General features: G+C 40.9%; 1 protein-coding gene across 1 annotated transcript in view; it reads right to left on the reverse strand.

Annotated features, from left to right (window-relative positions):
* Positions 1-712: 712 nt before the first annotated feature.
* Bmpr1b (bone morphogenetic protein receptor type 1B) overlaps positions 713-18,156 on the reverse strand; it is a 39,336-nt gene continuing 21,892 nt past the window's right edge. The window contains exons 6-10 of the mRNA XM_051194534.1: positions 17,108-17,300; positions 16,053-16,350; positions 6,240-6,415; positions 3,866-3,996; positions 713-1,087 (exon numbers count right to left, since the gene is read on the reverse strand). Of these exons, the coding sequence (XP_051050491.1) occupies positions 962-1,087; positions 3,866-3,996; positions 6,240-6,415; positions 16,053-16,350; positions 17,108-17,300 (924 nt within the window). The 3' untranslated portion in view covers positions 713-961. The remainder of the gene's footprint in view (positions 1,088-3,865; positions 3,997-6,239; positions 6,416-16,052; positions 16,351-17,107; positions 17,301-18,156) is intronic.

Below are 18,156 nucleotides of genomic sequence, written 5' to 3' on the forward strand. Positions count from 1 at the left end.
TGTGTTTCTGTAATGGGCTCTTACACATACATAAGGAACGAACCATCTATCTACACCCTCAACTTCTGCCCTGCCTTGCTGGCATGGTTTTGTTGCAACACGAGCGCAAATCATTTGTATTGTAAAGTACCTTGTTTCTACTACACTCGTGGTGGTTTTATTTAATATCGATCTTCTGATTCCTGAGAACAAAAGCATGCACATGCTGATTCTCTGAACAAGAGAAAACTTTGGCTCTTGTTTAATGAAAAGGAAGGGATCTACCTGAAGGAGCTGCCCAATGCAACCAGAAATGAGAGCAGTTCTGAAGAATACCCACCAACACATACTTCTATTAGTGACATAAAACCTTCCCTTTTCCCACAATGGCTGGAGCTGCAAGAGGACCACCTGCAGGATTCTAAACCGTGGTCCCAGGTAGGTGGGACCTGTATGCATGTACATTCACACTTAACTGGCATCATAAAGTGGGGTTTGCCCAAACAGTCTGAAGTGGCTGGGGCAGGGAGGCAGGGAAGATGAATTCTAATTTGTGTCCTTAAGACTATTTTGATTTGTAGAGTGCAAAAGTTTTTGCCAATGGAAAAACATTTTGACTTCTAGGAAATTTTCTACAAAGAACATTTGTTATTATTTAAACTATAGTTGTATAAACCTCAAAACATCTACAATATTGTTTTTATTTTGGTAAAATTAAAGTTTCTTTTTTAAAAAAAAATGGCAATTCCAAAATACAGGGCTTTCTTAGAAAGCAACATGAGTCATATCTTGAACAAGTTACCCAAATGGTTTCCGCTCCTTAGAAAGCCATGAAGAATCTGTGTTTCTGGGGCGTTCTGTGTCTGTCCAGCTTGTTCCCTGAGAGGGGAAGTCTGAACCCACCGGGCAGTAGGACAATGTTCAAGGCTTGGACTATGTAGGCGTCTGTAAAATCTCTTGCTCAGTCCACAAGTATCCCATGTCAGAGCTTAATGTCCTGGGACTCTGACATTTTGGCAAGTGTTTTCTTAACTCTCAAGGCTGTCAGCCTGGAGGCAGGATTGTGAGCCCAGCACTCTGTCATGAGCTTTCCCATCTGCCTGAGACACTGAAAGAGAACGGAAGAGTGGAGTGATGTTAGAAGAACGTACTTGCAATAAGTTGCTCAATATTTGGCTTGTAGCTAGTTCACGAAGTCTGAATATATTTTTAAGACACCAGTAAAACATGGACACAAAATTTCACTCAAACTTTTTTTTGTGTGTGAAATGATGACTCACACAGATTCTCATATCCCCCTGTGACAGAAAAAAAGAGAGAAGCTTTGAGGATACTCAAGGATGACTTCAAAGACACTATTAAGCAAACATGATACCTAGTACGTCTGTATTCTCTTCTATAGCCCCTGATTGTTTACAGCATATAATGTGTTTCAATATTTTATCTAATTCTGTACTGCTCAAACAAACATGGCTATTCCTACATCACTGCAGCCTGCTCTAACAGTGGAACAATGCTGTGCCACTTAGCAAGATTAATGATCTGTGCATAGCTTTGTTAAAACTTTCCCCTAGATTTGCCTGTGGTCTATCAACTGTTCTTTTTGCAAATCACAATTTCCCTTCATTAGAAATCAACAGTGAAGAGCTTTCAAATGACATCAATACCCACAGTCTCCTTCAGAAGAAAGAATGCAACTCCAGCATCTCACGGTGCTCTCTGCACAGCTTTTGGAAAGCATATACTAAGTAGAAATGCAAGAACTACACACTGGGCTAATGAGCCAGTTACTTTGAATAGTGAATAATGCTCTATGCACCTTTTTTTGTGTGTGTGGAGGGTGGAGATGGGCTCAGTACATGTTTAAGAGTCTTCTTTATCTGACTGTGCTTCAAATTCTTCTTGTATTTCTAACATGCCAGAGTCTCAGCCGGGGGTGAGTGAAGGAGAGATGGGTGCGGAGACACTGTATCAGTACACAAGGCCAGAGTCTAGGTCTGCTCCACTCCCTTGATTCAGGTTGGCAAAGCTTGCCACACACATGTGGGGTTCACATTTAAACTCTTACAGTAAACAGATTAGTGCAAATAACCTCTTGGGATTCTCTCTCTCTCTGTTTCTCTCTCCCCTATTGGGTAAACAATTTAGGGGCTCTTTCCTAAGAACAATGATTTTTTTTTCCAGCTCTACAATCATATACATTCAAGTAACTTTATATATCCTAAGAAGATTGTATTTATGTAATTAGGAATACACATATACATACGTGTGTGTGTGTACGTGTGTGTGTGTGTGTGTGTGTGTGTGTGTGTGTAAAACAATAGGAGGGCCCTCTTTGCTAGTAGAGCCATCTCTCTCACACCAAGGCCTCATTGTTTTTGCTGAAGAGGCCAGCGTTTTTATCATGCCATTGCATACAAACCCCAGGCTTCTGTTGCTTACCAAAACTCCAGAAAGAAAGGTCTGGACTTAACATGAACAAAGAAAATCACGGTGCTTTAAAACACAGAGACAAATAATAGCTTCTGTTCACATATTGCAGTTGATATATGAAATAATGACCTGTTATGCAGCCTCAACCTTGACCATTCACTATGTTGTATAATTGACAAAATTAAACAAAAAGGAATAGATTTGATGCTGTACAGATATTCAAGTATTGTAATGAGGTATAGCATTACTGTTACCATCAAAATGAATTTCAGTGATGCAAATTAATAATTTTGGCAACCCTATTAATGAAAGGTGTGGGTGAGCCAGCCCTGAAGTTGTAAGCATGGGAGTGCTGCCCCCAATAGTTGTCTGTCACACACTGGTGTGGGTCGGGAGAGATGCCCCCTTTTGCCCCTTACCCCTACCAGCAGATGAGAGGGCTGATCCTCTCCCTTACCAGCTGCAGCATTCAGGAAAATGGTCCCTGTTCCTTGCCTAGACAACACAGCCGAGCTGGCCAGGTAGCTGGAGGTAAGGGTGATCCAGCCCTCAGATTGTGAGCAAAGGACAGCTGTCCCTATTACATATCTGACATTTGGCAGCTGGGCAGAGAGGGCATGCCCTCCTCCCCACCCCCTGCCCATTAATACCTGAGACGGGGGAGGAACTGAAATGGGGTCCTAAGAGTGGGAGAATTGCCCCTAACCCTTACAGTACATCACTCAGGAGAGTGGCCCAGTGCCTCACCTGGGCAACACAGTAGAGCTGGCCCTGAAGGTGTAGGTGTGGGAGATCCCATTCTGAGGGCTTTCATGCAGGAGAACTGGCCCTACTCTTAGCTCTTTGCTGCAAGAGGTGAATTACCTGGGGCAATGATGGACAGCTCCCCCTGGTGGTGAGGACAGGGGGGAACTGGCAAGTACCAACCCTGCAGCTGCCCAGGCTTAGAACCAGAATTATGACTTGACCTGCCTCAACATCCACCCCATCTACGGTAAGCTGGAGCACATGGAGGAACCTGACCCACAGAACCAAAGCTGCAGGATCTCCACAACACAGGGCAACAACAGGATATCCAAGAGGAGTTGCAGTGAGGGCCCAACATCAACAGTATAGGAGAAACCAGATGCCTCAAACAGACCAATGAATGACTCTTTGTAGTAACACTTGCAAATAAAGGTACATGGACAGAGGTGCTTACTGCTTGACTTGTCTGACTGCAGCTCCTGTGATGAGATTTTTAATACTCTCTTTTCTCTTTCTTCTCTTAAATTTTGTTTTATTGGGGAAATGGAGGGATGGAGGGGGATGGGAAGGAATGGGAACAAGAATGGAATAAAAATAAATGATGTAAAAGACATATAGGCTAAATAAAAAGAAAAGAGGGAAAAAGTTTGGAAAAACAAAAGTGTATTTAGACGTCAGTCATACCTACCCACAAAGCTGGTCTTACCTCATCACTACTCCACCGATTGGGGAACGAAGGCCGTAATTTCTTAATGCACACAATTTCTCTCATGTCCTCATAAGAAGGGTCACTGGGCACCAGGTCATGATAGGGAAGTTGGTATTCCTCCACTATACCTAAAGAAAAGTTTTTTTTTTAAATTAATATTATTTCTTATAAACTGGTAGTTGTGTGGTAACACACAACTTTACTCATTTGAAAAATAAACTATCAATTTTAAACATGGGAAGAGGAAAGCCAGTGACATGTAATATCATGGGTCCTCAAGCCTTCCCCCAAGCAACAGCTAATTTCCAAAAGCTAAGTATCTACAATTTGCATGAACTAGTTATATTTTTAAGTCCATATTAAGTCTCAATGTAAAATTAGAAGACACATCTTGAATCATATGTAATTGCTTCTATTACTGGCATATGAGACCAAGAACATCAGAAGTTTGGAAGAGTATCCCACTTAAATGTCAGATTCAGTTATTTGTGTTTAATCATAAGAAGCTTTGCACATTCAACATTGAAAAGTTGTATATTCAAAAGTACCATCCATGATTCATCTTAGGTTTGAAGATTATCTGATTTCCCTTTTCTGTTTTAAATTTTCTATTTTATTTACCTCAGCCTGTCTAATAACTAATTTTACTTTAGATTGGGTTTTGCCCCATCCTTTAATGTAGGCAGGTTATTTTAGCATGTTATTTTTCAACTTTATCTAATCAGGTCCTTGTAGTACTCTAAGTAACCTCTGCCCTCTAATGATGGAAAGGGTTTCTGAACAACCTCCCAAAGTCTTTCCTAAGCCACTTTTGGTAGAATACTCTCACTGTTCACCTAAACAAGATGAGACCGTCAAGTCCTAAGATTATCTGCTAGCACATTAAATCCATTAGAAAGATGCTATATACCTATTAGAACTAGGGAACCTAGCACAGAAAGTTTACAGGTCTGAGTTCAAGGGTAGGCAGGACTACATAGAGAGAGCATGCTTTACCAACCAGAATTACATAGTGAGATTCTGTCTCAAAAAAAGAAAAAAGAAAAAAAAAAAAAAAAAAAAACAAAAACCAAACAAAAAAAAAAAAAAAAAAAAAAAACAAACAAACCAATAACAATAATACATTTCCCTGTGGATTTATAATCTGGGGTATATGTTTTGTTGTTGTGGTTGTTGTAAATTCAAACTCATATAAAATATAAGTGACCCAGAGAGTCAAAACATTTTTCAAGCATTTCAAACTCACGGCCTGTTTGTCACTTGTAGACATGTGCTGCGATTACACAGCACTAGTATATCACATCCGTGTTTCTCTTTTTCATTTTTCTTCTTCTTTTTTTTTGTTGGTTTTTTGTTGTTGCTGTTGCTTTATGTTTGTTTTGTTTTGTCTTTCCAGGCAGGATTTCTCTGTATAGCTTTGGAGACTGTCCTGGAAGTAGCTCTATAGACCAGGCTGGCCTGGAACTCACAGAGATGCACCTGCCTCCACTTCCCGAGTGCTGGGATTAAATGCATGCACCACCAATACCCAGCAGATCTATGTTTCTTATTCTTCTATTTGATTCATTGTCATCTCAGTACACAGGGTAATGAAATACTGGGCTCAGCTCACAGCAGATGTCACTTCATCTGAGCACTCTCTAACTCTAAGACATTGACCTTCATCTTGAGGGTGAAGACTGTATCTATTTAACTCATTACATGGATGGATCAGGGATGGTAAGGGAGATATACAAACTACATGAGACAGACAGAACGAGGGGCTGAAGAGATGGATCAGTGGTTAAAAGAACTCACTGCCCTTCCAGAGGACCAGAGTGCGGTTCCCAGAACTCATGTCAAGCAGCTGATCTTATCAGGAATTCTTACCCTTGTGGGAAAATTATCATGAACAATTACTATATTTTCCTTTACTTTCCTTTTGACAAAAAATAATGATAGTTCATGAATGGATGTCCCACATTTCCCTGTGTCTTGGCTACCTCTACAGAGGGAACACAGAGAATGTGGCAGCAGGGTTGGGAATAAGGTCCAGCAGGTCAGCAAGAAGGTGAGTGGGGTAGGAGAGGGTGTTGACTTGCTGGAGCAACTGTTGGAAGTGAGATGCTGAAAGCCAAACAGGGGAATGTATGACAGGCCAGGGGAACTGGCACTGAGTCTAGAACATTCACTTGTCTGGAAAGGGGGGAAGACAGCCACTCAAAGATGGTTTTAATAGGTATATCCTGGAGACTGCATCAACGGAATAATGGGGAGAGGGAAAGACCATCTGAGACTGTATCCAATACACCAACTTTAATCACTTGTGATCAGAAAGGGTTTGCAAACATCTCCCAGGATTGGTAGATTTTCAAAGATGTTTCTTTCTTACCTCCAGAAACACACCTCCTTGCAATCTCCCAGAGGATAAGTCCAAAACTGTACATGTCAGCCATGATATAAGACTGGAAATGATTTCTGTTCAAGCTCTCATCCAACACTTCTGGAGGCATATAGCGCTTGGTGCCAACTCGTGTGTTGGGTGGAATGTCAACCTCATTTGTATCACTGAGGGAAAGCAAAACAAGGCATCATCAGCACTGGATGGCTCTCTGAAAGAGCATGTCAATGACGATGCCAAGAGAGACTTTGAGTGAACAAAACTTTTCCTCAAAAAATATTTCTCCACAAAAAATTAAACATTCCAAGATCAAACATCCAGACCACATGCAACTAAATGAGAATGAAGCCCCAACACACACAATAGTATGAATACAAAATAAACTATTAACTCTTTTTGAATATCTAATAAAAGTTGTACACACGTAAACCAAATGCATGGGATGCAAGGGAATCAGGAGTTCAAGGCCAGCCTCAACTATGTAATGAATTTGAGGTCAGGCTGACTTGCATGAAACCTGTCTCAAAAATTAAATAAAAAGTGGCAAACTAATACCTAAAATGTGCCTTCCTTCTCTGTACATTTTAATCGATTTGCTCTCATAACAGTAAGCACATCTATCAACTTCACTTTAACATCTTAGCAATAGTTTATGAGGGAGAAAAGTATGCCAGGAATAGGCTTAAAGGCAAGCTAGAAAAAAATGTCAGAAGGGAAAGCATCACCTAACACACTGTATGCAACTGGTAACTCTCAAAGAACTAATAAAGAAAAGTTTCTTATGTCTGCTGACAACTATTATGTGAGTACAAAAGGGGAATTTCATGGACATGTCTGGGTGTGTTACAATGTATCATTTTTAATAATCAGAAAATAGTGGTCCCAGTTATGGAATTTTAGGTTTTAGACAGAAAAAAATACAAGAAAAAATATCTAAAGGCTCTAATAGTAACCAAGAATATATACTGAGAAAGGAAAGCAAGAACCCTCTTAGGTTAGGACCCAAGAGTATATCAGGAAAGCTGGGGATACATTGTAGCCCAGGGGATGAAGACTTTTGACAGATCCACTCTTACAGTTCCTTATGTTTATGTGGGTCTAGGAGGACAGGCAGTGGTTGGTGAATGTGAGATAAAGATGCATCTCTGCTGGGGAATAGAAAGATAACTACTACAAAACGATGCCAGTAAGATCTGATTCTAGACTCTTCCCCTTCATCTCTAACACTTCTCCTGTCAACTGGTCTAACAGAAAATGATCAAGGTTCTCACGGTCCATCCCTTGAGGCACCAGCTCCTCCCACATGCTTATGATGGCCATGCCTCCTCCCCTTCCTTCACCCCCGTGTCGCCCAGTAGTACCTGAATAGCATCTTCCCTATGATTAGCAGAAATTATCTTCACTAGAAGTATTTGAATAAGTATCTAACAATGCAAAGACTTCAAGTTTGTGTAAGCCTTGAATATCTACTGTAGTCATTTGGTATGACCCTGAAGATGAGTGTTCTAATTCATCTTCACTCATTGCATAGTTTGCAAATAGTAGGAAGAAATGAAAAGCCTGCTAAAAGTATGTAACCTTTGCTATGGATAATTTAAAAAGAAATGTAAAGCTCTCTCTCTCTCTCTCTCTCTCTCTCTCACACACACACACACACACACACACACACTTATATCACAAAAATGAATTGGAATTAATATGCAGACAGTGAGAGTGATTTTACTGGGCAAACTGATTTTATGAAGGATTACTGTTAACGTAATGGTAAATGTTTTTAGGATCACATTTAAATAGCAAACATGTTAATTACAGGAAACTCCTGGAAACTATCAGATTTCTTATTCTCCAAGCTAGAGCCCTGCCTCTTTCTGTTGGGTGTGTTTCTATGTTAGAAAGAACAGAGGATCAGGGACTGTGCTGTGAGATTGTGTCTTCTAGTAACATCAGAGGCTGTACCTCAAGCATGAGCTGAACAAGGATGACATCAGTGAACATGTAAACTGGTTGGGGAAAAGTCCATGTAGCCATGAACCATACACAGAGGAGTATAGGCAAATAATTAAAGTTGGAAGCAGGAAAAGTGGTTGTCCCCAGGATACAGTTTACTAATCTGTTGTCCAGTTCAAACTGTCCATTGTGAAAACACACAAGTATCACTATATGGATTCAATAGGTAATATTTAGGAATATGTATGCATATCCAAATATATACACACCATAACAAGCAATGCAAAAAGGGCCAATATTTTGGAGAAGATTAGGTATATAGAAAGGATGGGAGGGAGGAAAGAGGTGGGGAAAATGTTGTAATTAAGTTATAGTCTCAAAATAAATCAAACGAAAGTAAATACAGGCCACCTCTTTGACTTTCAGTAGGATTACACCTGTCTTCATGTAATAGAAGAGAAAAAAAATGAGCTTCTATTAATCCTTAAGACCAAAAATGACATGCCAAAAATAAAGGAATAAAGAAGAAAGTGGATTCAGAAGCCGCAATGCATATGAGATGAGGGTAAAAAGAGGGTCACAGAAAAAAGGTCAGAGGCAAAGAGGGGAGCCGACAAGGTCAGGGACCTCCAGCTTATCATACCCTCCTTTCCCATGGAGGAGCGCAGAGCAGTGAGGAAAAAAAGGCAGCAAGAAAAGATGCATATTGTAAGAAAGTTACAGGGGCAGAGTAACTCCACTGCACAGAGTAACTGCAGATGCTACATATGAGTTATCAAATCATAAGACTGTACACAGGAAATACAAACAGGATATTGGTTGCTTCTGGGAGACATAAAAAGGAACAAAATATGGAAGGGAAATGATTATATTCAACATTTGATTTCTGTTGTAAAGGCTAGAGAAAATGAGGCAAGCTGTTATCATTTCTTACTATTAAACTGTAATACAATTGCCCTTTGAAATGTCTTATTTAAGTTTATAAAACAAATATAAATGTGCATTATCAAACATACCAAAAGTAGATTTAATATAACCTATCAGGGTAAATGACTGGAAAGGCTATATTTCAAGGACTAAGGACAAGTAAGCTATAGGAATAAGACCCTGAAATTCAAGTGATTTGCTGGCTAAAATTAGCTAAGAAAATGGATTTATGCTAAGAACTGAAAATACTCTGTCATAAATGTGGCTTCTGCATTAAATATTAAGGAAATATAAGCTCTTTAGCTTTCCCATGGAGAAAGGTAGGAGGTTCTCTTTACCTTTCCCGTGGAGAACAGTGGGGTTAATCCCAGAAGCTAGCGATGGAGACAGAGGCTGTCTCAGATATAATTTCATAATTAATATTCCCACTAGACCCAACCAAGCTTTTGTTCTTCTTAATGGGTGTACCAAGGGGTTATAAACTTAAGCAGAGTTAGAAAATAAATGTAATTTAAAGATTAATAATGTCGATGCAAAAGCCTCAGCTCTCATCTTCAAGCGAACAAGGGGTAGTTTATTTTGACTGATGATGACCCAGGAACAATTTAGGTTTTTCCAAACTCCATGTTCCAAACTCCAATGTGGAAGTGGTTACAAAGTTTTGCATAACAAAGAGAGGCATAAATCAAGGCACATTTAAAATACATTAGTAGGTATGTCAAGGTATTACTGCAAGACGGGTTTTCTTCAAGTGTGTGAGAAATGTAAAGAAGGTATGTCAAAAAGGAAATGAGTTCCTGGGAATCCTGGCTGGATGTCCCAAATGTGAACACAGAGAATTTTTTTCTGGTTTTTATTTTTTTGAGACAGGGATTCTCTATGTAGCCTTGACCGACTTCACAGAGGTTAGCCTGCCTCTGCCTAAGTACTGGGATTGTGTGTGTGTGAATAAGTCAGGCCTAGGATCTGAGAGCAGGAAAACTGGCCCCACTCCTTACTGCCTGTTGGCCATTGTAGAACCGCCCCTGGCCCTCACTAGCTGTAGTACTCTGGAGTGCACTTGCCTGGGCAACACAGTAGAGCTGACCATGGTGGTATGGGCATGGGTGAGCCGGGAGTGGATGAGCCAGCCGTGAGGGGAAGAGCAGAAGAACCAGCCCTGGCCCTTGCTGCCTGCTACATTTGGGTGACCTAGCTGGGGCAATGATAGAAAGCTGGCGAGGATGATGAGGATGGAGGAGAGCTGGTGGGCTGACCAACCCACACAGGCCCAGAGCCAGGGCTATGAGTTGGCCCACCCCAACATCCACCCCATCTATGAACTGCTGGAGCACATGAAAGGGCTGGTCTTGCTGATAAAAACTGCAGGATCTCCATGACACAGGGCAATAACAGGATAAACAAGAGGAGTCCCAGTGAAGATAACAAATGACACTCAGTGTCACAGTGTAGCAGACCAATGAGCACTTGTAAGCAAAGATGTGTGACTGACTCACTGGGCCACATGACGGCTTCCATGACAAGGTTTTTTTTTTCTTATTTTTATTCTATTATTCGGCGGGTGGGGAGTTGAAGGGGCAGGAGGTGGATTGAAGGGTTAGGATGCATGGTGTGAAGTCCACAAAGAATTTAATATAAAGTTTCTTTTATTTAAATGGAGAAGGAGATTGACAGGGATGACAGAGGGCTTCCTGAGTGCTGGGATCAAGTGGTTCTTGGTAGACCAGGATGATGAAGCGTCAGTGGGAATTCTCCTGGCTACTGCCTCCAGTAGGAAGGGAGGCAATGGGAGGGGGAATTTAACACTGTGTGTGTTAAGCAGGAGATGCAGAGAAAGACCGGTGATGATGAGATATGGGCAGGACAGGAAGGTGGCAGGAAGACTATGCCAAAAGGATCGGGGCAGCCAAGCACACAACTGGGAAGTGCATGCTGCCCCTGACTTCATTCAGAATATTGTCTCATGGGGAAAATAAAGACCTTAACTGGCTTCATTCTCTCAGGGCAGTCAGAGCACTGTTTTATCTGGGCCAACTCAGTCACAAGTTCAGCACTTGCGGGACATCCTTGAACACCCATAGGCCTAGTGAGAAGGCGTGTCTTAGGTGCTCAGTGGAGAATAAGGGGCTTTTAAATAATGCCTCTGCTAGCTTTATTATACTTTAAATATTTCTTATATTAATTAAGCTTCCCAATCACAGGTCTGCACCAGGAATTCTGGCAAGAAGAGCTAGTAATGGAAAACTCTGCTATGTAGCTCACCACAGTGCACATTCTCCAGGGAGACAAACTCTGGACATGTGTTTCCAGAAGCCACTGTGGCAATGAGAGACAAGCAGGAATGGAGAGGTAAACCAGCAGGGACTATACTCCCTGCCCTTCTGCACCTGGGTGGGGGCGGACCCTTCAACAGGAAACCACTGATGCCTAACTCGGGAAAGAAGGAGAGAAGTCCAGGGAGAGGGAAACCCTGAACATCTTGAATAACCCATGGAACACTCTGGAAGAACATGTGACAAGAAGATGTGTGAAAGAGGCACTCGTTAGAATAACACTCACCATTGATGTCTGAAACTGTAGATGAAGTACATGAAGGAATAGTAAATCTCTTGTCAAATTGAATGCACCAGAAGTGTGACATGCAAGGCTTACACAGAAGCATGCACACATCGTTTGTGTCTCCTGTATTATCTTCCCAGTGACTGTGGAACCAGTTTACTCAGCTGACCCCTGTACATCATAAGTCCCCTGGGTGTGAAACATTTTCTACAGTATTTTCAGTGGGGCTCAATGCTCGTGATGGTTAATATTTATTGACAAAGCAGATTCTAGAATTGCCCAGGGGAAAAACAAAAACAAAATATCCTCTGGGAATGTCTATGAGGAATTGATAAGGTGAGACAACCCACACTACATGTGGCACCATTCTATGGGTTGGAGACCTGGACTGAATAAAAAAGAGGTAGGATTCCTATCTTCTCTCCCTGCTTACAGACAGTGAGTGGCAAGTGCCTAGTTCATCACCTCCTTACTGTTCAGGCTTTCCTGTCATGGTAGATGCACCTTCAAACAGTGAGCCAAAATGAGCCTTAGGTCTCCTTTTGTCAGAAATTCTATTACACCACCAATAACAACAATAGAACTAAAACAATGTTTCAAAATCAAATTTCTAAAAAAAATCTCTATGTATTTCAAGACTTCAGAACCAAAACTCCTTCATGGAAGATAGGGACACCTGCAAAGACATTTACTGTGAGTGTTGACACTGTCACTCATGAGCTATGAATTGGATGTCAGTTTTTCAAAGCTACAGTAAACACAAACACATTATATATACCTATATATGTATATATGTGATAATTACCGTAGCTTTTTAAACATATATATTAAAAGCACTGAAGAAAATGACATCAGAAGGGCTTGGGAAATTTAGCATCTGCTATATAGAACCAATCCTCTTCTGGATTTGGTCAACTCACAGATATCAGTGGGGCGGAGGGGGGGGGGAGGAATCTACAAAGCAGACCCCATCACTGTAGGTCTTCTGTTTAAGATGCAACATCCGAGATGCCCTGATCCAGGATTTATTTCTCCTATAAGAAAGTGTTTTCTCGGACAGTGAAGAGCTAAAGAGCTGCTTAAGTGAATCAGTCACAATGGCTGTGTGCATTCCTTCAAGGCATTTCATGTGTCATTGCTTCCCCTTCCCCAGTGACATCAGGGATCTTCTGATATCACCTGAATTAAATCTCCTTGGTGCAGGAAATATATCAGCAAAAGAAGCCAACAAGAGCAAAAGTATTATATGAACAGAAAGTCCCTAAGGCACCAATGGAGCTCTTGGTGGTTCTCAAGTTTCCTGGTATCCTTCCGGAAATTAGCCAAAAAGCCTAAGAGACCACTTACCGCCCATGCAGAAACAAGAGTGAATAGTAAGTTCTCACAGGAAATTTACCTATCAACATGGGTTAGCTATGATTCCATCTGAAATAAAACACTCTTTTTAACTGCATGCATACAGACACAAAACACAAATCACCACGAAGGGTAAAACTTAGAGAAATGGGTAAAGCAAGGCTTAAACCCTGCACTAATGGAAGATGTCAAATCTCTGACACATAGGAAATAAAATTAAAGATGTCTGAGATGATCCAATATATCCTCCATCTGAAAAGGGAAATGAGTCTGTGAAACCAGCACCCTCATGCTCTCTTCCTTTAATGGATGGACACCGTATAACAAAGTTGTTTCAATTTATCCCTTTAGAGCCTCCCCTCCTTTCTAGAGTCAGGGTCCACATGATTCATTCCCCTAAACAAAAGTACATTTCAGGAATAAAAGCTCAGTTTACTTTAAGTTCCACAAGGATGGTGTTGCCTCACTTACTTTTCTCTCCCTACATTTGCTGATTTAAAACAGTAGCAGTATTTGTAATTCTCTGTCATGTCAAAAGGGAATTCCATGGTCGATTTGACAAAGCCTTGGCTCTCAAAGGACCAATGAGTAGTAGGGGAGATGAGGTATATTTCAAAGTAATGATAACTCTAGGCAGATATGGGCCAGATAATTCGGAAGGTATCATCTTTTCTCTTACATGTAGATGCTCTGAGTAAGAGGAATTTTGGAGACTGGAGAAGTGTACATGGAAAGGCAGAATGCTCCAGGCTAGGGACTCTAGAAGCAGAAGCAAAGCACCAGGCAACATGTACTATGTGAAGAGAAAACACAGTGGTTCCGTATTGAAAAAAAAAAAAAACAAAAACAAATAGATAAATCAGAGTGTGGGCACAATATACAGTTATGAAGAGTGTAGTCCAAATGTGCAGATTCTCTGAAGTTAAGATAACATGCTTTTCTTCTTTTCATAGTCCATATGTACTCATTTGGTTAGCTAGTATGCAAAACTTACAACACCCCTATGGTCATGGCAAAGACGATGGGGACAGAACTTTCACAGACATGTGCTTGGTTTCCATTCTACCAGTAAAGAGAGATAAGAAGTCAGCGATCACAGCAGTGGTGTGAGAAAAACTTTGACACTTTGTATAGGGCAGCTCTTGAGTAACAACAGATGTCCATGCATTCTGAAGATCAGTAGTGGTGAAATAGATGAAAGCTATGCAGATATTAGAAAAAAAAAAAAAAAAAGCACTTGAGGGTGTGAAAAGTAGAATGTGTTCAGAATGAATAGGAAGATGTAAGCACCGGGTGGGAATAAATCTCTAGAAAAGCCCAAGCTCAGAAAAGAGTTCACCGCAGCAAGGGACCCTTACTACATTTAAACCCAAGGCCACAGGAAGCACTGACATTATGATTACACTCAGATTGCACTTCAAGAAAATAAATTCTTCAGCCTGAAGAAAAGACTGGGAAGCAAAAGGACAGAAAGGAAGTAACTGTACAATGTTTTACCTAAGGATGTAGCTGAAATAGTATAGTGGGGTTAATCATTGTACTAAGGTAAATCATGAGTTTCATGAAGATAGAACTCACTCAACTGTACAAGTCAAAAATCAGGCACTCTGTGTTTGAACATGGTGTAGTCAAACTCGGAGCTAGAAGAAAGGTCAGATACAGCTGGGAATCTCACAGTGAAAAACATTTAAAGACGAAAGATGAGTAGAGTCATTCTCAGGAGCAGATGGAGCCTGCAGCACAAACACATATTTTGCAACGACACTGAGAACACTTTGGGCACCACGGGCAGTGGTGTCTCAATGAGCTAAGGCGTCTATTGCACACCAAGATGGTTTCTCAAGAGAGCAGGGGAGGGGATAGAAGAAGACTATTACCTCTGGAACTGCTTTGGAGAAATATAACCAGGAGAGGAGTAGGGTCTGGTAACTAGAGGCACAGCAGATGAATTACTTATTACATATGTCTGTCTGCTTGCTATAGATTAGACTTGAAAAGGGTTGCCTTTCACAAAAACAAATTCTAAAAAGGAAGTAGAATTAATACTTTAAATTACTAAATAGTGTGACATGCATGTCTCAAACTCATATTTATAGCACAATTCGCTTTCTTTGTTTAACTTTTGTTTGTTATCTCTAAATGGCAAAGCCCTCCACTTATTCATTATTAAATCACAGCTCAGATCTCCTCACCTTACTTCTGTCTACACGCTGTAGAATCCTCCTTGGAAAATATTGACAAGTAGGGTCCCACACATGTATGCATTAAAGGGTTAGCCTGGATGAGTATTCTACAGGTGGTAAAGCAAAAGTTTCTTCACCACTATCTCCCAAATGAACCCTCCCTTTTTTTTTTTTTTTTCATATTACAGGAGGAACCATTTCCTCTCTTGTTTCCACCTGTTATGTCCAACCTTTCCCATTGCAATAAGATGCTGCAGAGTCTACAAAGTTCAGACTGGAGAATTAGGCAACTGAATTACAAAAACAAAATTGCAATAGCTTCAGCAATAATAATGTTTAAAGTTTGCGACTTTGTATTGGGTTTCATTATTGGACACATGTCCTAGATTAAAAGGGGCTAATCTTATTAAAGAGAAAGAGCGCTCCAGCTCCTGAGTGTGAAATGCTCCCTACTATATAAGGGCTATTAGCTTACCGAGGAGCCTGCAAGGTCTTTATACCACCCTCAGCAAGTCTGGGCATGTGTGTCCAGGGGTGCTGTGTTCCTATTTAAGCCACATTGTAACAATGCTGAATAGCAGCTGCTTTGTTCCTTGGTTATAGTGCAAACATTTATGTAGTAGTCCTTACTATATTACACACCAACACAAATAAAGCATGGCCTTCCCCACCACACAGCTGCTGGTACTTCTTGAAACCTCCCCATACTTACGAATGTTATACTGAAGTTTCTCGGGCATCATCTTAGTTAGAGTCTCTACTGCCATGAGAAAACATCATTGAACACTCACGGGGAATCTTACAGTGGGTCTCTGTTGACTTGGACACTAACCTGATAAACTTGACAGCCAAGCCCAGATCAGCTATGCAGCAAGTTCCATTCTTCTTTACCAAGATGTTCTTACTCTTCAAGTCTCGGTGGGCGATTGCTGGTTTGCCTTGAGTGCTGAAGATTTCCGTGTGTAAGTGGCATAGGCCACTGACGGAAGAGTAGGCTAACTTCAGCATGGACTTCGCGTCTAGTGTGGTAGATTTCAGATAGTCATAAAGGGAGCCATTTTCATGATAGTCTGTGATGAGGTACAACTGAGTCCAGGACCCAGTCCCTTTAATATCTGCAGCAATAAACCCTAAAAGGCAAAAGAATGAAAAGGATTAGAAGTGCTTCCTGGACAGAATGAGGAATAACTCAAATGCTCAAATATTCTTTCTCCCCAGATATCACTGATTAAGCATCTTCCTTGGTTTTCTGACTATGCCTATGATAGCGCTAAACTACTAATATCAAGCAGAGGTGATCAAAATTGGAGGGAGAAAGAAAAGACATGAGTTTGGATCTGAAGCTCTTCTTCAATCAACGCTATTGACATCCCTTTATGGTGTTATAGTTACAAGCAAGGCATGCTGTATGAAAGGCTTGAGTCAGGCCTTCTACATCACTGACTGGGTATTCTCTTACTCAAGCGACCCAGCCAGATCACGTCTAGCCTGAGGAAAGGAAAAGGAAATCAATTCTGAACATAAGCTCTTGCTACAAATAATATCTGCAAATAAAAATACCTATAGCTTTTCATACCATTTGAACCAAAACATGGTCCTTCAAATCCCTTACAAAACCTGAAGGAATTCTAGTATTTCATTGCTACTTCCTGTTTCTGAAGAAGAAAAAAGAATACATCGTTGGTGAGTATGGCATTTCCAGCCTACCACCCACCCACTTCTGTGACATCTTCTGTCAGAAGCATAAGGGCTCTGGGCTCATACCCAAAAGAAAGAGCCTGTAAGTTTCATAACAGGTCTAGACAGATGAGTTCACATGCAGATGTGGAGAGAAAGACAGAAGAATGCAACGAAACCCCAACTATCACTATGTAGACTGTGACTCACCCAGAATGTTTTCATGCCTCATCAGGACCGTCTGGTATATCTCCGTCTCCCGGAACCAGCTGGCTTCCTCAGTGGTGAAGAACACTTTCACAGCTACCTTCTCTCCACGCCACTTGCCCATCCACACTTCCCCATAGCGACCCTTTCCAATTTGCTTCACCATCTGAATTTGCTTAGCTATTGTCCTTTGGACCTGGCAAAGCCAAAACACATCATTAGGAAATGTCCAGCACCACAGATCTGTTTGAGCTTGTCTGGGGGTGGGGGTAGGGGTGGGGGGCAACATGATGACTGCAGGCAAAACTCTGCACTCATATTATTCTCTATACACATGGGTTATGTGTGTTTACTAATTTATGCTGTTATCTTTTAAGTATATTTCATATGGAGGATTGCCAAATTTAAGTAATCACATACTGCTTCCAAATCATTAAATGTCCAATCTACCAATTGCTATTTTCATGGAGAAAAAAGAAAAGACAAATGGTTTCACAGTAGCACATACCTGACAGACCAAAGAATCCTACTGTTATAATGATTTGTTTAATCCTCTGAAGGAATTCTTGCCATTACATAACAAATCGTGGACCCGTTAAATGAAACAAAAAAGAGAAAAGAAAAAAGAAAGAAATATTGGATGCACAAGAAAATTTATCAAAATTCCTAAAGTGGAGAAGAGCAGAGGAAAACAAACAACTAAAGATAAACTACAATGAGGGGAATGAAGGGGAAAGGAGGAGAGTTCATAAGAAACAAAACACAAAGAAACTGCCCCTGTAAATGAGACTGGGCGCTCCCAGCCTGGCAGCCTTGACCACCACCCCCCCCCACACACACACCTCTGAGTCTAAAGAGGGATTTTGAGTTACATAATGCCAAACTTCTGCAAAAAGTGTTTACGAAAATAAATGAAGACTAGGCAAGGAAGAAAAGCAAATTTGAAGTGAAAGAGATACTTGTCAAGATGAAAAATACAGAATGAAGACACAAAACAGTAGTCCAAACAGAAGAAATGGTAAAAGAAATCTAGAAAGCTGGAGAGAAAAGCT

This window comes from Phodopus roborovskii, unplaced genomic scaffold (genome assembly GCF_943737965.1).
Source record: "Phodopus roborovskii unplaced genomic scaffold, PHOROB, whole genome shotgun sequence".
NCBI lineage: Eukaryota > Metazoa > Chordata > Mammalia > Rodentia > Cricetidae > Phodopus > Phodopus roborovskii.